This window comes from Rattus norvegicus, chromosome 12 (genome assembly GCF_036323735.1).
Source record: "Rattus norvegicus strain BN/NHsdMcwi chromosome 12, GRCr8, whole genome shotgun sequence".
Classification (NCBI taxonomy): domain Eukaryota; kingdom Metazoa; phylum Chordata; class Mammalia; order Rodentia; family Muridae; genus Rattus; species Rattus norvegicus.
This window is the reverse complement of record NC_086030.1, coordinates 17,759,779-17,781,421: the sequence shown is the minus strand read 5'-3', so window position 1 is coordinate 17,781,421 and position 21,643 is coordinate 17,759,779. Positions and strand designations below refer to the sequence as shown.

The 21,643-nt window shown below is 48.7% G+C and overlaps 1 protein-coding gene across 4 annotated transcripts in view; it reads left to right on the top strand.

Annotated features, from left to right (window-relative positions):
• The window catches only part of Sdk1 (sidekick cell adhesion molecule 1), a 986,485-nt gene that overhangs the window by 696,493 nt on the left and 268,349 nt on the right, over positions 1 to 21,643 (top strand). For all 4 annotated transcript variants that reach the window (XM_063271861.1, XM_039089863.2, XM_039089864.2 and 1 more), the window contains 3 exons: positions 5,244 to 5,355; positions 6,672 to 6,862; positions 17,952 to 18,035. In XM_063271861.1, coding sequence (XP_063127931.1) covers positions 5,244 to 5,355; positions 6,672 to 6,862; positions 17,952 to 18,035 — 387 coding nt within the window. The remainder of the gene's footprint in view (positions 1 to 5,243; positions 5,356 to 6,671; positions 6,863 to 17,951; positions 18,036 to 21,643) is intronic.

Sequence of the window (21,643 nt, the reverse complement as noted above, 5' to 3'; positions counted from 1 at the left end):
TGTGAGAGTGTGTGTCAGTGTATGTGTAGGTGAGTGTGTGTGAGAGAGTGTGTGTGGGTGTGTTTGTATGTGTGTGTATGTGTGTGAGTGAGTGTGTATGTGTGTGTATGTGTGAAAGTGTGTGTGTGAGTGTGTATGTGTGTGTGTGTGTTGTATGCATGCTCACATACCTTTATTTCATGGCCTACTGGGAACAAAGCTTGACTCTTCCCTATTGCATTATGGGAAAGGAAGCCACCTCTTGCTCTCCCAACTTGTTCTCCATGTCCACCATTGAGACAAATGACATTCACACCCTGTCCCATGGTTATGGTTGCATCTTTCTCGTCAGTCTGACTACTGATTACTGATTGTGTAATTATTAGTGAAAGTTGATATATATATATACATATATACATATATACATATATATATATATAGTATTCATACTGCCTTTGCTAAGCAGAGATGACTGCTTCATGCCTATACAGTATTTAAAGCTCAAGCTTCTATTTTATATAGATGTTTGGTTTTCCTGGAGTTTCTAGTTGCCTTGCTTTTCAAGAGCAAATATATGTGTATTAACTATATAGAAATTTAAGTTTGTATATATGTGTGTGTGTTTTAGTATACTTAATATGGTAAGTAACTCATATACGGAAAGAGAGAGAGAAGGGGCGGGGAGGGAGAGGGAGGGAGGGAGGGAGGGAGAGAGAGAGAACTCATCATGTACTCCCACAACCAGGGCATAAACTTCACGTGAGGAACAACCCACATGTAAATTTCGAAAGAACTAAAAACACTATCTGAGAGGATGTGTGGTGTGTGAAGTGATGTGTGCTCAAGGCTCATTGGCCACATAGAATGTTAATTATTAATGTTTGAGGTTGCTGAATCGAGACTAACAATGGGTGCATAACATTAAATTCCTAAAATGGTTTTGAAAAGATGGCCCTTGGTCAGGAAGGGGAGAGTTGTTCCGTCTTGTTAAACTTGTATGTATACACTTTAATTAGACGTCCGAGGTAGAGTTGGTGGTGTAGTTCAGTTGGTAGAGGGCTTACCTGCTGTTCCTGGGGCCCTGGGTTCTTTCTGTTCCCAGTACCACCTAAAACCAGGCATGGCAGCATATGCCTGTAATCCCAGCACTGGAGAGATGGAGGCAAAAGATTAGAAGCTCAGAGTCATCCGTTCTATTAAGCTTCCTGTTACTGTGATAAGCACTGCAGCACAAAGCAGTTTAGGGAAGAAAGGGTTCCTTTGGCTAATATGTCACAATCACAGTTCATCGCTGGGGAAAGTCAGGGCAAGAACTGGAGCAGGAGCCATGGAGGAAGGCCACTCACTGGCTTGCTCCTAGGATCACTGTCAGCTACATTTCTTACACAGCTCAGGTCCGCCTACCTAGGGATGGCACCGCCCGCAGTGGGCTGGGTCTTCCTGTGTCAACTAGAAGTCATATCCCAGAGCCAATCTGATGGAGGCAATCCTTTATTGAGGTCCCTTCTTCCAAGATGGGTCAAGATGACAACCAAAATTAGACGGCACATCATCTCAGAGTTCAAAAGCAGCCTGGGCTACATGAGAGACTGTCTCGATAAAACGATAAAATAAAAGACAAAGCAAAGCAAACTGAAAGCATCCTGCCACAGGAAGAAAGCCTGTCGGAACAACGTGCTATAATGAGCACTCTCCGTGCTGTCGGGGTATCTGGATTCCCATTACTCATGCACAATTATGTTGCATTGTTTTACAGTTGCAATAATGACCATGTGGGCTTCGCAATCAGCGTTTCCTCAGGCCTTGCTTTGACCTGGCTGTGGATGCTTGCACAGGTCACGCTAACCTTTCTCCGTCTTTTCTCACTGGTGTCCTGTGTGATTGCGGCATCACCTGAAAGAATGAAGGAGTTGGGGGGCTGGGGACCCCATAGAGAACAGACTCACAGCTGGTGACCTTGAACGAAGCACGTCCCACCACTGATTCTTTGTCTCTGTCTGGAGAGGGTCCCCTGTATTAGCAGGTTTATTTGTGCTTAGAGTAAGATGCCCAGAGAACGGTCTGCATCCCCGCGAACCCAGGACGGAAGGGGCTTCTGTCACGCCTGTCACCTGGTAACGCCTGTCACCTGGTAACGCCTGTCACCTGGTAACGCCTGTCAGTCACCTGGTAGCATCAAGCGAATGCTCTTTAAGATGTTTGTCCCGGTAGGGTTGGGAACTTGCCCATGCCCATACCCTCCTCCTGACAAAGGTCCAATGACAAATTAAAGCTCACATTGAGAGCTCACATACAGAAGATTGGAGAGGGACAGCTGCACTGGACAGTGTACCCCATGTAGATGAAGGCTTTCCTGAGGCTGCGTAGATGGAACTCCCTTCTCCTAGTCTCCCCCAATCTATATACTCTAGCTCCCCCACACATCCCAACCCTAAGGTTGTATACAATTGGGACAGAATAACATACAGCAGGCTAGGAGGTGGGGTCCTGGATACCCAGAAGAGGGCCCCACGATCTTCCCCACCTCTAGGAGGGAATTGAACAGTCAACAAGCCCCGTTGAGATTTGCAAGCAGGCACAGCCGGTCTTATGAAAGATGTCCATCTCTGCTCAGTGACAGTGCATTGTCCCCTAAGGGTCAGTCGGGTCAGCCTGGGCAAGAGAGGTTCCATCTGGGACCATCGTCCCCCGGTGATTAATGGCATGTGAGCACGCTGCTCAGTGACCTCTCGGCTCCAGCTGCTGCTCTCCCTCACTCCTCATCACCATTTGCAAATATTAGCTCCCTGTGTCGTTTCTCCTCATCAGCCGCTCTCACAGGTGACAAGCCGTGTGCGCCTCAGACTGCCATATAGTGTATATACACGCCAGCCCTGGTGACAGTCTGACGTCTGGTGAGCCATCCCTGAAGTTTCTAAGGGAGGGCATCAGACAGGAAGTCCCCAGGGGAGTCCCAGAGAGAGGGAACTACAGGGGCCTATGGTTTGGGGAAGGCCAGGGCTGCTACATGCTCTCCAGAAACCTAAGGTGTGTGAAAATAAACCTCCCATCATTAAATCAATGTATATGTTTGAGGAAATATATTTGCTGATCTTTTTGTACATATGTGTGTCAAGTGCTAATATGTCTATGCACATGAGCAGGGGTGGGAATGTGCCTATGTGTGTCTGTGCATTTGGAAATTAATGTCAAATGTTTTTCTGAATCATCCCCCACCTGATTTTTGAGATAGGGTTCTCTCATCAAGCCAGATCTCACCAATTTAGCCAGACAAGCTGGCTAGCACACCCCAAATATCCTCCTGCCTCTACCTCCCTGATGCTGGGATTCTAGGGGTTCATCCAGCTTTTCACATGGATGCTGGGGACACACACTTAGGTCTTCCTACTTGAATATCAATCACTTTATTTTCTGAGCTAACAACCCAATCCCTCCCTTATTACTGATAGATTAATTTAGTTTTTGTTTTGGAGGTAAGGTCTTACTTTGTAGCCTAGGCTAGCCTTGAACATGAGATCCTCTTTCAGTACTGTGTGCGTGTGTGTGTGTGTGTATGTGTGTGTGTGGCTGTGAGAGTGTGTGTGAGTGTGTGTATGAGTGTGTGTGTGAGTGTGTGTATGAGTGTGTGTGTGTGAGCGTGTGTATGACTGTGTGTGTGAGCGTGTGTGTGTGTGTGTATGTGCAGGTGAACATGCTAACACATATGTGTGAAAGTGCATACGTGTGTGCATGTGTGTAGAATCCAGAAGACAACTTTAGAGTATCATTTTTCGGGCACCATCCACTCCCCCCCCCATTTTAAAGAGAGACAGCATCTCTCATTGTCCTTGAACCTCCAGGTAGACCAGGCTGACCCTCTTACCGAAGAGGCCCAGGTTCTAATCCCAAGAGTTCCTCCTTGAGATCAGATGCATTCACCACCACACATGGCTTCCCAACATGGGACTGGGGACCAAACTCGGATCCTGAGCTTCCCAACAAACCCTTCACTGACATAGCCAACTCCCCCGTCCATCTCTCCCCACCGCTTTGTCATTTAAATGCACCTCTAATATAAAACTAGTTTCTCTGAGAGCAAGCAACACCAGACAGCACTCCCCGTGGCTGTCAGTCTACTGTCCACATGCTGGCTGTTCCTTGTGAGGGACCAAAGAGGGCATCTTGCTCTTAGTCATTTAAATTTGTTTTTATTCCTGGTTTCGTACATACACACCCTGTGTTGAAGCCCCTACCCTATAAACGCTTGGTTTTGACTTCCCCTAGAGTTAGTAGAGTTCCTCTAGGTAGTTTAATTTTGGCGCTAGCTGTATTTTAAGGGAAACGCAGAAAAAATTGCATAGATCTTTCTCCTTCTTGTCTCTATAAGTGTGAACTCAAATTATTTATAGTTTGATACTTAAGAGATGGGCTCTCGGTATTCATGTGGCAGGAAAGCAAAGCGGCAGGGGTGACTGCAGAGAAAACGGAACCCTGGGATAACTGAATGCATTCACCCAGGGAGTCACCGGGGCTGATTCTGTGCCTAACCCTTGTGCCTAATGGAGTTCCTGACCCATGACATGTATGTCCAGTTGACCTGATTAGAAAATAGTGGATGTGTTAGCTATTTTTCTGTCTGTGACACAATGTCTGACAAAGGCGACTTATGGGAGCAAGGGTTGACTCTGGCTCACAGTTTGAGGGTGAAAGTCCGTCCTGATTGGGGAAGCATGGTGGGAGGAGCCTGCACTGGCAGGACGCAGACTGAATGCTGGTGCTCCACTCACTCCCTCGTTTGTGTTCAGCCCTGAGTCCCAGCCATGCCTGGTGCCATCTACATTCAGGGCGGGTCCTCCCACTTCACTCAGCCTATTCTAGTAAACCCTCTCACCAACACGCCTCATGGTTTGTTTCCATGGTAATTATAAATCTCATTAGATTAACAATTAAGATTAACTGCCACAGTGGGTATGCCAGGTGATTTCAATAAACAAATGCTTAGATCAATGGAAAAGAATAAAGGGAAGCATTTTGGAAAACGCCAAGTCCCTAAAGGCTTGCGGCTGCACAAGTGCCCGGCAGTGACAGGTGGCCAGCAGACAAGCCTGCTGTGCCTAGACTCCATCACACGCCAGGGGTGGTGTAAAAATATCACACTCTGGGTTCCCTTGAGGGGTCCTAGTAAGCCATAAGGTTCTGAGTTTTGTCCTTTTCCGTCCTTCCCCCATCACCCCGTCTTCCATTCGGAGGACAGTTCCATGAATGTTTTGTTTTCTCTGCCACAGGAGATACTGGCACCCAGGAGGCCATGGCCCCCGTCATCGTGGTTGCCCCAGGCAACAGAAGTGTGGTAGCAGGGTCCAGTGAGACTACCTTGGAATGCATAGCCAATGCCAGGTACAGGGTGCGCTCCGGGCGTGGGAACTCAGGTGGGGCATCCGACATCTGAAAACCTGGGCCCTGAAATACTTCAAAACCTGGGCCTTAGAGCCTTGGAGTGAAGCTGCAGTGGGAAATTCCAACCCGACCTCGTGTGTCTAATGGGTCAAAACACAGATGCACTAAGACTGAATCTAGTGTTGGATTCCCTTCGGGCTAAGTGTGCAAACTAGAGATTGGATTTCATGTTCAGACCTGGGTCCCGTCCCTGTGCAATCTCACCTCGAATATACAAATACCCCAGAGGGGGAAAACCCAAAATGCAAAGAATGTATGAAGGCTGGGCATCTCAAATAAAGGACACAGAACCTGGACGAGAGGCCCAGGCGATGGCTCGGTCAGTAAAATACTTGATGCGCAAGCACGAGCACCCGAGTTCTGCTCCCCAGAACCCATGTAAAGCTGGATGCGGTGTCTTACTCCTGTAATCCTAACATTGGAGGGACAGACACGGGAGGAGCCCTGGGGGTCTGTGGTCCAGCTAGTCTGGCCTCTACATCAAGCGGCAGGTTAGTGAGAGACCCCATCTCAAAAACTAAGGTAGCAAGGGGTGAAAAAGGTGTCCACATTGACCTACCTCTAGCCTCTCAGGTACGGGCATATACACGTGTCCACTCACACATGCAGATAAAAGAGAAAGAACCTGGATATCCTCCTGTGGAGAGACAGTGATGCGGAGAGCAGTGTATGAGCTCCACACTTCAGATTGCCGCATGTCACGCATCAGGGAATGCAGGGACCTCATGCTGGATACTTCCTCCCACCGTCTTCTGCGGTGCGTGGAGCTTTTCCGTTTAGCTCCTGGTGATGGAGAGATCACCTCAGCAACAACGACTCAAGCTGTAGGGGAGAGACAAGCCAAAGCCCGGAGCAGTCAAGGAAAGCTAGTTCCTCCTGCCCTTCTAGTCCAGGCACACCCTGCCTTCTTCCTGGTCACTCTAGGCTGAAGTTTAGGTGGCCACACCTCCCATGTATCTGTGGGTCCCCTAGCAGTATTTATTTTAAGCATTCTTTTCCCGGGCAAATAGAATCATTAGCAAGTATGGTCCATTGCCGCTGCAATTAGCTATCCTTGCTCAATAGCCCTTGAGCAGAATGTCTCGTTGAGGGGAGCCGTGAGGGAGTGGATTGATTTTTAAATGTCCATTGTTCAACCTGCCATGGCTCCTGGCAGAATTCGCTTTGTCCAGCTCTCGCACTGAATGCCCGAAATTATTATTACTGCCGTCCACGTGACCGCTCGCTGTCACCGGTGCCCTTCCGCTCTCCCGCAGGCCCGTGGAGGAGCTGAGTGTGCACTGGAAGAGAAACGGAGTTCGACTCACAAGTGGACTGCACAGCTATGGGAGGCGCCTTACCATCATCAACCCGACATCAGCAGACACCGGGATGTACGTGTGCGAGGCGACACTCCGGGGGAGCGCATTTGAGCCAGCCAGGGCCAAAGCCTTCCTTTCCATCATAGGTAATGCTCAGAGAAGCAGTGGTGCTGGCTGTACCCTCAGGTAGCTCTCCATTCTCACAGCTCCGGGAGAGCTGCCGTGCATCCCCCTGACTTGAGGTGTCTGTGCATGTGTGCCACCTCTGTAGACAGACGTGGAGGCCAGAGGCTGACATCGGGCGACTCTCCTCTGTTATCCTCCTGCTAACTTTTTTGAAATAGGGTCTCTCTAGGACCAATAGCTTGTCATTTTGGCTAGACTGACTGGCTACACAGCCAGCTCTCGGGATCCACCTGCCTCCACCCACAGCCCTGGGGTTACAGACGATCTATTGCTGCCCCTGACTTTTTATGTGGCTGCAGCAGGTCCTCAAGTTTCTGGGTGAGTGCACTACTGAGTTGTCTCCTCAGTCCCCACTGACCTTTATTTTTAATGACATCAATTGATCAGTTGATTGATTGCATATGTACCTTTGGAGAGGAGATGCTCCCATTGCCACAAGATGTGGCAGGTCAGAGGGCGACTTGTGAGAGTCAGTTCTCTCCTTCCACCATGGATACATGGGGATCAAACTCAGGTGTCCAGGCTCGGCTGAGCACACCTTTTACAGCCCTACCATCTCCTTGAGCCACACGGACCTTATTTTTAGTGAGGCAAATGGTGGTGTGGTAGAGCTTATCTTCCAAGTTAATCCCACGTTAACCCCAAGATTTGTGTTATAGGACCAAAGTAGGAACGTCTCTAGTACCTTTCAAACACAGTTGTACTTCTTACTTTTCTCATCCCCATGACAGAGCGCCCGCTAGAAATGCCCCAAGACAGGACGAACTTACTTTAGTTTACAACTGCAGTCCTCTGTGGTGGGGAAGGCATGGCGGATGGTCTGGCTTCGTCTGTGCAGTGAGACCTTGCAACCCCTAAGATCTTGGCCCAGATCTCTGCTAGATTATAACCCTGGAAGCTCTGTCCCCTATAACCAGACTCCAAAAGTTCTGAAGTGTCCCAAAACAGCACCGCCATCTGGGGAGCAGACATTGGAAATGGGAGCACACAGTTGGGGGGGAGGCAGCTCTCCCTCAGACTATGATCACCTGCCACCTTAAAGCCTGAGAGTGCAGGTTGGGGACTGTCCTCATCGCAACCATCGCCTGCCTCTTCCGGCCTTTCTTTGGCCCCAGACTTCTCCCTAACTCTCCCTGGCTTTCACGACCTGAACTCAGAAGTCGGCCTATGTAATGTTCAACTCAGAAGGGAATGGAGACTGCTGGCTGTTACCTTTGGTTGAACTGAAATGTAAGAACAGTAATCATTTTTTTAAAAAAACCAGACCAAGTGTGACCTGGTGGTGGGGAGGGCAGATAAAGTTAATACGCTAATACTGGAAGATCACAGTTGTGGAAGCATGGCTTGGGCTGTGGCTGAGGCAGTTGTAAGCTTAGCACAGTATTATGATCTGGGCGCATCCTATTGGGAGGCGAGTACCCGCACTTGATTTTCCCAGCTGCCTGCATGGTCACGAGCTTGTTCTTAAAATGGCTGCAGCTGCTGTCCTGCTGACCTGTGAGTCCTCCCTCAGTAGAAGCCACTGCTGACAGAGAGTGCCTCAAAGACAGCTTCACTCCATCTCTTATTGGAAATGAGAGGCATTGAAATGGAGAGGGGGAAAAAAGGGTCTCTCGGAGAATCTCTCCTTCGATAATACATTTTTTTTTTGTGGTTGGCCATTTTGCAAAATAAGAAAAGAAAATGCAGATAGATTGCCATGAAATTAGCCAGCACCGAGGAGCATTGCATACGAGCAGTTGCCCTGAGCAGTCTCCTGTCTGTCAGCCATCAGGAGAGGGCTCTGTGCTCTCCCTGTGACTCCGCTACGTACAGCCCATGGGCAACCTCCGGAACAGGTCATGAGGGCGATCAGAGAATCAGAGCCACAGGGCAGAGTCGCCAATCACTGCTGATCCCACCTGAGGGCCTGAGCTCTCCTCTGGATGACAGTGTTAGATATAGATGTGAAAAGTCTATCCCATTCTCAGTAGAGACTTCACAGGCTTGATCTATGGCTGTCTGAGCACAGCCCATTACAGATTGAACCAAAATTAAAATTTGTGATGTGTAAATCTCTGGGAGACAGGACTGTATTGTGTTAAAAAACATGTTAAGGTAATTTAAACAAGGGAGGAAATTTATCTCCCTATAAACTGGAAATGTTTACCTCTAACACCATTCCTTCCTCAAGTATTTAAATCTATCATCCTAACTTGGATCTCGAATTCATATCAGAATCGTTTTTTGCGTTTAGCACTCACCATCCTTCATGTTCTGGCTTTTAAAGGTTTGGGAACATGCTCCCATTCTTTTGTGTATAGATGTGTGTGTGTGTGTGTGTGTGTGTGTGTGTGTGTGTGTGTGTGTGTGCACAGGTTCGTATATATGTTGACATTGAGTGCCTCCCCTCAGTCACTCTTAACCTTATTTTTGAGATTTAAAAAGAGTGTGTGTGTGTGTGTGTGTGTGTGTGTGTGTGTGTGTGTGTGTGTATTTACAGCTGCCTGCATAGACCCAGAGAGAGTGTTGGCTCCCCTGGAGCTGAAGCCAAAGGCAGGCATGAGCCTCCTGATGGGGGTGCTTGGACCTGAACTTGGGTCCTCTGCTTAAACAGTTACTACTCCTTTTTTAAAGATTTTATTTATTTATTATATATGAGTACATTGTAGCTGTCTTCAAACACACAAGAAGAGGGCATCAGATCCCATCACAGATGGTTGTGAGCCACCATGTGGTTGCTGGGATTTGAACTCAGGACCTCTGGAAGAGCAGTCAGTGCTTCTAACCGCTGAACCATCTCCCATATTTTTTGAGCCGGGGTCTCTCCCTGAACCTGTAGCTTGCCCTTCATCTAGGCTGACTGGCCATCCAGCTCTCTACCCTCCTCATTCCTCAGTGCTAAAGCTTCAGGGGCACGCCATCATGTGTGCTAAGGGTGCATGCCCAGGTCCCCATGCTTCTGCGTTGAGTTCTTCACTGCTGAGCCACCCCTTGTCCCCAGTGCTTTCTGTCCCAATAAGGTTGACTTCAGTCCCCTTTTGTTTAGAAGTTGTTGTGACAGGTGGAATTTTGTGGTTGGGTCACACTGGAGAAAACCCCAAAGAAAGCATTTCTGTTGGTTCAAAGGACTCAGGGATTGTCACCAAGCCTGGCCACCACATCAGGGAGGGATCCTGGGGAAGCGTGACCAATCTCCCAGGCTGTCACCAGCAGAGCCGGGCAGAGAGCTATTGATATGAGCATGCAGATGAATGGAAGCGAAAGGAGTCGCCCTCCAATTACGGATGTTTCACAGTGATGAGACAAGACAGACGGCGGCCGCTGTTTGCCCTGCCTGTCAGCTCCCAGCCGAATTGCTCAATTCCTGTGGTCTAAACAGGACTCCAAGCTCTGGTCCCGAGAAGGTGCCTGGCACCCATCCTGCAGAGCCCTGAGGCCCATCCCCTGACCTCATCACTGCTCACTTGTCCTGCTGTCCTGAGGACTGGCCTCCTCTCCCCCTGCCCTCTGCTATGACATCTCCCTGCTGACCAGACTCTAAGCCATTGCGCTGACACTCAGAGGCTACTGTGTAACACGGCCCCTGCCTCCCTATGGTGTTTGACCTCCTGCTCTGCCACCGCCTTCTCCTTCTTGGTGGCGTCTTCCAGGCATCTTTGCTTACCCTGGTTGGGGGGGGGGGGAGTGCTGCCCCGAGGAAAAGCTCCAGCCCACGTCTGCTGACAGACTGAGCTTTGCGACTGAGGGTGCAGTTCTGTGCTGGATAGAGCGTGCTATGGGCCTTGCTCTCCCAAGCACAGCCTCTACTTCTGCATCCAGTGAATGGGGCCAGCTTTGTTAGAGGCAAACCCTGTATGGGTCCCCTCAGGCTGTGAGCAGCTGTCTGTGACTGACCTTGGACATCCACCCTTTAACTGACAAGCTTACCTGTCAATGACACTAGGTGTCCCTTGAGAAGCTCCCAGAAGTCACTGGGCAAGAGTCTCAGCTGTGCCCTGTAGCAGTCTGCACGCGACAGCAAGGTATGTTACAGGTTGATACAAGCATAGGCTTTAGGTTTCACTTCTGACTGCACGGGTACCTGGTGACTGCCCTGTAATGAGTGTCTTTGGTATTTTTGGCCTTGGTTCTGATCCCAGGCACGGAGAGGTGGTAGATAAGGCTACTGGCCCACACAAGGAAGAGTCGACGAAGCAAGCTCACCATAGAAATGCTGGAAGGGTAGCTTCGTGCCATTAGCATGACTCTGTCATAGCATTGTTGCACTGTGCTGGCTAGTGAGTGTATATGTCACATTAGTGAGTGTGTGTGTCACATCGGTGAGTATATACGTCATATTAGTGAGTGCGTGCATCACGCTCTTTTCATACTAAGAGCCATGATTCTCTCGCCATCCTTGGAGGCATCGGTGCTCTGGTCAGGATAAAACGAAGGACGGTGACTGTGATGGCTAGCTTTCACTGTCGATGTGACACACTCTAGTGTCACCTGGGAAGAGTCTCAGCAAGGGGCTGTCTAGTTCTGGTTGGCCTGCAGGTATCCCTGTCAGGGATTGTCTTAATTAAGTTAATGGATGCAGGAAGACCCATCCTAAAGCGGCAGCACCATTCCTTGACTCTGGGCCCTGGACTGTGGAGAAAGCAAGTTAAGTACCAAGAGTGCATGCGATTGTTGTCTCTGGGTTTGACCGTAGCTATGACACAACTGGCTATTTAAGTCTCCGGCCATCAGTTCTTTGTCATGGTGGACCACAACCTAGAAGTGTGGGCTAAAATAAACCCTGTCTTCCCTAAGTTGCTTTTTACCAGGGTGTTCTATCACAGCAACAGAAATGAAACTAGGCCAGTGACTCTTACCAATTATAGCATCTGGATCACTGTGGGGGACTGTCGTACATCTTTTCCTTCTGACTGACAGATTCAGTGTGTCCTACAGGAGCCACAGCTGCTCTGTGCCCACCCCCACCAGTGTGCACCGAGCTCCTTCACACCCACCCTGGTCCTAGGAGCCGAGAGTGGCTGTGTTGGTGTCTTTTCTCATTGTTGTGACAATAACAGACAAAAGTAACTTAGGGAGGACAGCCTATTGCTTTTGCTCTCACTTGAAAGGCCCATCCTGGTGGGGAAGGCACGGCAGGAGGAGCATGCGGTGGCTGGTCCTGTGGCGTCCTCAGTCAGGAAGCAGAGAGTGATGAACGCTGGTGCTCGGCTTGCTTTAAATCTGAGCCCACGGCCCACACTAGGGGAGGGCAATCTTCTCTCCTCAATGAAACCTTTCTGGAAACACCCTCGAAGACACTCCTAGAGGTGTGTTTCCATCCATGGTGTTTGTAAATCCAATCAAGCAGACAGTGAAGACTGACCAACACAACAACCAACACAGAGAACTCCATCTGACTCCCTGAACACAGATCAATTGAAAATTCCAAAATCCGAATTTTAAAACGAAGCCACTCATAGTGGCTGGTACAGTGTCACAGATGAGCAGCCATTCTGCAGCCTAGTAGATGTTTATGTCCCTCTCTCTCTCCTTCCCTCCCTCTCCTCTCAATTCCTCCTCCTGTCCCTCCCATCCATCCTTCCCTTCCCCACCTCTCCTTTATACCATCTGTCTTTCCCCCTCCTTTTTCTCTTCCTTTCTTCCTCCCCTTCTCCCTTCTCCTCTCCACTTTCCTCCTTTCTCTTCTCTTCCTCCAGTCCTTCCGTCTTCACATCTCTGCCCTGCCTCTCGCCTCTCCTGCTTTCTCGTGAGAAAGTCCTCTACTGTTTGGTCTCATGCCGTTAGACCCTGCCACACAGCTAACCCTGCTCTCCCATTGTCTCCGTTTTAAGATTGATGACCTTTATCCCCCTCGCAGAGCCCATCCTGTCAGTTACAGAGCACACAGGTTCCAGGGGATCTGGTGTACACATCCTTGGGAACCATTCCGCCCACTCCTGTGGACAAGGCTCCCAATGTGGACAGTGACTACAGCCCAAGGCATAGCACAGCAGCAGAGCTGGGCCTCTAGAGGGATGGGAAGCCAATGTAGGAAATGTAACTCTGTCCAGATCCACCACCAAGCCTAAGGGCTGTACAACATGGCCTGGGTATGCATTAACCACCTCCACTGAGGCTGGCTCTGTAAGCCAGAACCTCTGCTTCAAGCCCCTTCACTCAAGGCCCCAGTTTGGGACTACTTGGAGGGGCCCTAGCTCTGGGTCTGACACTGCAGCTGGGCCATCTGGAGGGCATTCAGCCTGTGCTGGCTTTGTCTAAGCTCTGATTTCACCCAGGGCAAAAAGACTCTCCTGATGTCTTCATCTTATTTCTAAAGTTGGAAGTTCCCATTTCTATCCTTGGTTTTATTGGCCGCAGCTGTGGTCGATATTTAACGGTCCAGTGCAGGCCTGTGCCAACCGAGTACTCTCGCCTCTCGAAGAGCCTCCCATTTGCCAAAACGCAGACTCACCCAGCTGCCCTTGGAAGATCAAGTGGTAAAAAGGAACATGCCTTAGATGACTGTCCTCAGAGTATCTCTGTGGCTCAGCTGGAAGTGCCCACAGTGAAAGTGTCCCACTGTCCTCATCCTGTAGACAATGCGAAGACAAGCAAGAGCCTCAAGAGTCCCTGTTGAGTCGGGTTGGTGTGAAGGCCCCACAAAGAGAGACTGTGGCTCATGTGTGGCAGGGAGGAAGCTCCATGAAGCAGGCAGTGTCACTGTGGTGACTTTAACACCTAGCGTGTCAGCTCACCTACCTGGCAGGCTTGCAGGAACAAGCTGTAACAGGGATCTCTGAAGCATCACAAAGTTTCCTGATGCCTCCAGACCACCCTTCCGCACATGGGTGAGAAAGGTGCTGTAAGTAGGGAGGTGGAATATCTGCCTGACTGTGTGCTGTGCACCACACCTACCTGGCCTCTGCTTGTGGTGAGTGACATCCCCTCATGCATGTCATTGTCTCTATCCCTGTGCACTCCTCAGAAGCCAAGAATATAAAGGGCACCTGAGCCTCTTAGTAAAATTTTTATGGCCACGATAAGATACCATGACCAAGACAACTTATTCTTTTTTTTAAAAAAAAAGAATTTGTTGGTGGGCTTACAATTTCAGAGGATGAGTCTTTCGTGGCAGGGAATGTGGTAGCAAGCATCCATAGCACTAGAGAAGTATCTCAAGCTTACTTACATCCTCACCTAAAAACACAAGGCAGAGAGAACCAATTGGAGGTGAGGGAGGCTTTTGAAACCTCAGAGCCTGCCCTCAGAGACCCGCCTCCTCTTACAAGGCCACACCTCTTAATCCTTCCCAAACAGTTCCATCAAATGGAGACCAAGCATTCAAATATATGAGCTCACGGAGGTGGGACATTCCACTAAGGCCCTAGAGGTGCTGGGCATCTGTAGGACTGCTATATGATCTCAAGTGTGTCTCCTATTGGACACATCTCAAGGGAATTACACAGAATGAGGACAGCTGCTCCCAATACTGCTTACATAACATTCTTGAAATGAAAAACTAATGTAAGTAGGGGATTGGTCCCGGGCTAGGTACAGGGGCTAGAGGTGGATGACATCTTCAAGATGAAAGACCATTCTGTGTTCCAATACAGTATGGACACACAGCCCTGCATGTGAGATTACTGTGCATGGAACAAAACACATGTGCAATGCACACACAAGCAGAAGCATGAAGGTGCAGTAAAGATAAACTCCGTTGATCACGTGAGTGACACCCTGTGGTTGGACTTAGTATAGGTTGGCATGACCAGTAGAGCATTTAGTGTAGACCCAGACCCAGGAAGACATAAACAAGATCTATATACCCCAAGGCAACACTGCAAAAAAGTCTAGCTCAATGAACCAGTGAGCTTCCAGGTTACTTGTAGGGCACACGTGAGGGGTCATTTACAGAAGCACAGTTAACCCCAAAAAGCATTCTATTGTGGATGACGACTCCCCTACGGGCTACACAAATGGAGTTTCCTCTTCCATTAACTTTCCATCTGGTCTGTACTCCGGCACCTCCCTCAACCTGGCAACCATGTTTAGCTGGGGCAAAATTATGCACAGTGAGTTGCAAGGTGCAGGAGGGAGTGGCTGAAATCTCAGATAAGGGTCTAAAGGACCTTACGTGCCTCCTTCTATGAGAGAATGTCAACAGGCATGTGAGGGTCTCCCAGGGAAGTCACAAGGGCTTTGATGAAGGTGGTTGTAGCTGCGATCCTAAGAGGACAGAGTTCCACAGGGTAAACTGAGGAAAAGATATACGCGCTTCTCCCACATTATGACTCACAACTGCCTGGGACTTTGCGGTTATCTAAAAATAGAATGTTTGACTGAGGGAAGTGGAAACTGTAATTAATCACGAGCAAATGTTGATATTTAACTTAATTTTTCCCCTTTTGCCCTCACACCCCTTTAATCAGAACATGATGGTAGTAGCTATTGAATTTAGCATCCACTGATGAATGCGGGCCGTGACCCGTGCGTAAGGTCCTTGACAGGCTGTACGGCTGTGGAGTTGGAACATAAATAGTGCTGCTTGCATTTCTATTGATTAGAGAGACGCGGCTGGGCAGGGACTGTATGTGTGTGCAAAGACCAACAAAGAAACGGAAGACTTCAAATCTCCACGGCTCGTCTCCGGGCCAGGTCTGTGCACACAAAACCCGTACCAGAGGGTTTTGCTTCCGTCTAGGGAATCTACAGCCACCTCCACAGTGCACGTGGGTAGTTGGGGCGGGGCTCCTGCTCAAGAGGCCCGTGTAATTGCAGAGTCGATGCACACTTTCTGCCCATTCAGAAACCTTCAGTCTTTTCTTCTTGGAATTTGTTTTTATCTCTGGGTCCTTCTTTAGGTCCTACCCTGGTTAGAGGGGTTTTTTCTTAAGGTAGGTCAAGCTAGGCAAGCCTTATTATCCACATTTAACACCATTGCAAGGAAAGGGAGATGCCTCCAGAAATTAATTATCATGCAGAAAACGAACACAAGAGCCTTTGTCATCGTGATAATGAAGCATCACTGCCACCTTAATGCTCCCAGGCCTGGCCATGCCTCGGCTGGATTCTGCTGAATAAACTGGGAGAAATGTTGCAACTTACTCTCTAGGGAAACAAACTCATTGCCTAGTACTACCACCATTTCCTCTGCCCCACACAAGAAGAGAGGCCAGGGAAGGAAAAGCTGAGGAGCTTCCCTCCTGCTAAGGATGAAGGAGAGTCTCTGCCCATCCCCCATCCCTATAGGACACACACACACACACACACACACACACACACTAATGCTAAGGATAAAGGAGAGTCTCTGCCCATCCCTCTATAGGACACACACACACACACACACACACACACACACACACACACAGGCTAAGGATTAATGAGAGTCTCTGCGCATCCCCATCCCTATAAGACACACATACACACACACACACACACACACACACACACACACACACATTGTTATTTTACATCCCATCAAAGTGTTAAATTTACGTTTTGGAGAACAGCTAAGACTTTAAAAAAACCAAGTTAATAGGCTGTTCTGTGCTGTTCTGTGATATAGACCTGGCCCCTTGTTATAGAGCTATTCAACATGCCTCATGGGTGGTGTTTAGTTTAGATATGGAAACAAACTAGCCTATAAAGTACTGTGCTGTAAATATACCTTTATGAAGCTCTTGGGATGCCCTTTCTAAAATGTGAATTAAGATATTCCATGATTTCAAGCCCATAAACTGAGAAGTAGCCATCGCCCTGAGTGGTAATTTGCTTTCTGAAACCTTGGAATATAAATCACCTCTGCCTGCTGCTCCCCGAGTTTGAGTTTGTGAGAGTGATGGTGACTAATGATGATGTAGTTAGAACAATCCTGAGAGCTCAGACTGGGGACCAGGGCGATGCCTCAGTCAATAAAGTACTTGCTACACATACACGAGGAGCTGAGTTCAAGCCCCCGGCACTCAGATAAAAAGCCAGGCCTGGCAGCATACATCGGTAATCTTGGTCCTAGGGTAGAGAAGGGTGAGACAGGAGGATTCCAGTCTAGCCAAATTGCTGAGCTGCAGATTCTGTGACAGACGCTGTCTCAAAAAATAAAGTGAAGAACAACTGAAAAAGACACACAACATTGACACATGCACATACATGTGCATACACACACACACATACTCAGATACACACAGAGACAAATGCACACAGTGACACACATACACAGACACAAAGAGACACATATAGACACACATATACACGCAGAGACACACAAACATACAGAGATACATACATACACATACACAGACACACGCATACATACACACATATACACAGACATACACACATATACACAGACATACACACAGATAGACACACGTGCATACACACACAGATTCCCAGGCACACACACGTGCATACACACACACATACACTCAGATACACACACAGACACATGCACACAGAGACACACATACACAGACACAAAGAGACACATATAGACACACACAGATATACACACACACATACATACACACAGAGACACACACACAGATACATACACACACATACACACACAGATAGACACATGTGCATACACACACACAGACTCCCAGGCACACACATATGCAGACACACATGTACATACACACACACACACACACACACACCCCACGGGTGACAGAGAGTGCACATGGTGGCCCTTGACATCCTTCTTGGGTTACTTACTTTCTCACTGCTGTGATTAAAACTGCAGACAAAAGCAACTGAAGGGAGAAAGGGTTTATGTCACTCACAGGTCCACCATGATGGGGAAGTCATGGTGGTGGGAACAGAAGGCAGGGTGTTCTGCGTTGCATCCACACTCTGGAGGCAGAGAATAAGCAGAAAGTGAGGTCTGGCTACAATGCCTCAAGGCCCATCCCCAGATTCTCACTTCCTCCAGCAGCTCCCTCTCTTAAAAGTTCCACAACCTTCCTCCACAGTGCCACCATCTGGGAACCAGGAGTGTACACATGCTCATGCACCTAGAGAGGGCATTTCACGTTCAGGCTACAACATACCTTTACTTAGGGGTTGTTTTCTTCTCCTTGTTTAAAGAGCCACCATATTTCACCGCTGAGCCAGAGAGTCGGATTTTAGGGGAAGTGGAAGAAACCGTGGACATCCCGTGTCGAGCCATGGGTGAGTATGGGCAGTCCCAATGGGGACCCGTGGTCAATGACCCTGACTATCCAGAGCAACATTTACGTCCTTCTAGGGGAACAGGGAACATGACATTTGGGAATATTAGACACTAGGGCTCAATAGCCAGCCTGGGACGTTGCTGAAGGAAGTCACCATTGTGAAGAACCTGCTTCCTTGTTTGTCTCTAACACAGCCTAGGGCTGGCAAGATGTAATACCTACTTACCCTCGAGAGGGGGAAGAAGGGAAGGACTCAGAAGACCCTGTGACTCCCCTCAGGGTCTGGGTTCCCCAGAGTATGTGAGCCTAAGACCATGGCTGTCCGTACACCATCTTCATCTTCAGATGATAAAGACTGGGGACCACATCCATCCATCCATCCTCAAGAAAAGGAGAGTTCTTTTACTATTCGTTAGGTAATTAATTAACGTTTAAAGGCAGGATCTCAGAGAGCCCAGGCTGGCCTCAAACGTGCTGTATAGCCAAGACTGACCTTGAGTACTTACTCGAGCTGCCCACATTCATGTCTGCGTGCTGGGATTAAAGGTAGAAACCGCCACACGTGGTGCATGCAGTACCGGGGACGGAACGTGCGTGCTAGGCAAGCATTCTGCCGACTAAGCTATATCCCAGGTATTGTTAATGATTTTGAACAGGAACTTTTCCTGCCTTTCTGCCCTTTTAGCTCTGGGACAGCTCTCGTGCTCCACAAGTCATCATGCCCTCCTCCCTGCGACTCACTGTACCCATTACCCTGCCCATGAACCTTACCATACGATTCACAGGGAGTTACATAACGCTGCCCCTCCCACCATGTGCACGCGCGCGCGCGCGCGCACACACACACACACACACACACACACACACACACACACACACACCACTGACTTTACAAGGCAATCCATTGCAAAGACCCGTACAGATGAAAAGGTTCTTTTCCTGTCTGTTTAGATCTGGCATCATAAAAAACAGTTTTCTTCCTCTCACTACAGGCTGGAAGGGAAGCTTTGCTTTTGTGAGAAACAATGACCCTCACTTGGTAATGAGAGTGCTGGACATACAGAGTAGCGAAAGTGAAGCAGTTTATTTTATGACCTCGCTAAGCCTGCCATCAGCCTATAGAAAAGGCAGAAGAAGAAAAAAAGTCCTAAATTCCCCCATCCAATTGGTTCAGGATAAAAAGCTTTTATCTAATGGATGTCCTGGGGCTGGTGACTCTCTCCTTTTCTGAGTGGTGGCCAACTGCTACCTTCGGATGAACTGAGAGCACCTGGACAAGCAGGTATCAGCAGCTAGCTAGGAGAGACAGGGGACTAGTGCCTCCTGCTTGTCTCTGGCCCTCTGCTGAGCCTTAAAAGCACCTCTTCCTGAAAAATGGGCCAGACTGGCATATTTCTCACACTACCAGTTTAGTGAGTGTTCTAATTCACAGGAGAGATGTCGTCTCTCTATTCACAGTTGAAACCTTCCATTAGAGAAAGCACAGTTTAGAATTACACTTGGAGCCTCCAAGATGAAATAAGTTATATACAAGAAAATTGTCACCAAGTGTCTGGCATGTAGAAGCTGCTCGCCAAGTACTGGGACCATTCAGTAATGCAGCACAGGTCGAATACCCAGTCCATGGGCATGTGTCCCAGCACGCGCTCCTGCCATAACACTTAGGTACCCCCAAGAATCAATGCCTAGGACTAAGAGGCTCCCAACAGCTCTTGGTAAATGCGGTCGCCTCTGACCAGAAGTCCCCTCCAGTGATTTACATGACACCTACTCTTCACCAGAGGACTTGCAGATTCTGGTCCCCACTCCCGGTCACCTCATCATGGTCACTCTCTAAGCATGCTGAGTTTCTGTTCTCCTCAGCCACAGCTCTATTAATGCAGCCACAAAGCATGGAGAGGGATGGAGCAGGTGCTGAGAGGAGACACTTTATACTGTGGTGGCCTTGTCCTCTTCCTGCTAGGGCAGCGGCCTCTAAAGTGTGGCTCTGAGCGTGAGGCATTATGTGACGTTTGTATTTTAGAAACGAGTACATTCTCTACTACATGCGCTACTACTGCGGGGCTCCTGGTTCCCACTTGACATTAAATTACCCCTAACAGAAACACTCCCACCCTCCTATGTAGTAATTATTATCTTCAATAAATGACGATCTCAACCTTCTCCCTCTGACAGGAGAAGGCTCTCCTCTTCGCATAATTCCTGCAGGGTAAACTGTTAAGCACGGACTTGTAAATGTGTATTGACCGGGTCTTCCCCACATGGCTCTGCCGTCATGTGATTTACAGCTTTTGCTTAACTCTGGCAGTGGGACAAACCACATGGGAGCTGGGGAGGCGGAGGCATACCCTTGGAGAGCTACATCATGTAGTCACCATTACGAGGTTTTACATGAATCGCATATGCTTTTACCTCGAAATGGATTTTAAAAAGTTGTCCTGATTTAATGAGAGGTGACAGGAAACGTGATTAAGGGTAAGGACTGCCCGGGGAACACATCATCTGGAAATGCTCCCAACTTTAGCTCCATTCATTCAAATGGGCCTTCTACACCCACGTCCGGAGATTGAGTCAGGGGTCTGAGGAAGCCTTATTAGAATCATGGCAAAATGTGCTCTTTAAAACTTTAATCCGTTTTATAATGCCAGGCCTGGAGGCACGTGCCTGTAATCCCAGTACTTAGGAGGCAGAAGCAAGAAGGCCAACCTGGCTGTGTAGCAACATTTGTCTCAGAACCAACAAAAACATCTTTTTTTTTTTTTTAATGTAAGGAAACTGAGAACAAAGGCATATAAACTCTAGAACCAACTCTTTGTATCTCCCTGGGTTCCCGTGCCCACTGAAGTTTGTTAGTGTCGTGTGGGTCTGGGCTGGTTCTCTGTGGAGCCTCTTGCCACCTGGTTCTCCATTTCTGGGTGGGTATGGTCCTCTTGAACTTCAGGAAGGCCAGAGATATTCTGCAGGAAGCTGTCTTCCCCTCGCCCTGCACATGTTTGAGTGGAGGCTCTAAATGATCCCTACTCAAGACTGGGTTGCCCAGGCACTGAAATGCTGTGGTCCATCAACCCTGGGCTGTGTGAACTGACTACTGTCATGGCGGAGAAAGGCTCCAGGAGTCCACACCTGCTTTCTATATACCACCTAGGTTATGTAAACCTGTCTCAATGCTCAACATGGAAGCCAGGACTTGTTTCTCACTGAGATACCACTCAAAAGGAAGGGGGAAACTAGGCAGGAACCTGGGTTCTGAGCCTGTCTGTTCCTCTAGTCCTTCTAGTCCAGTACCCTGTCATGCTGTCAGCTTACTCAGCTCTTGGGGGATGAGTACAGGGGCTTCCTGCACCCCTACTTCCTGCCAACATAAGGGTCTTAGGGACAAAGCAAGTTTTTCAGTGTCCACAAGCTTACACCTCACACGCTCTCACCTCCTTTAATCAGGGTGTCCCCAAGGCTTGTAAGTCACTCCCCCAGTCATACAGACTTTCCTTAAGGCCACCGACATCCATAAGCTCACTGCTGATGAGGCGGTGTTTGAAGTGGCCCCAGCTTTGTCACTGACTGTGGTAATGAGTACCCGCACTCTCCACACAGCCCTTGCTAAGAACC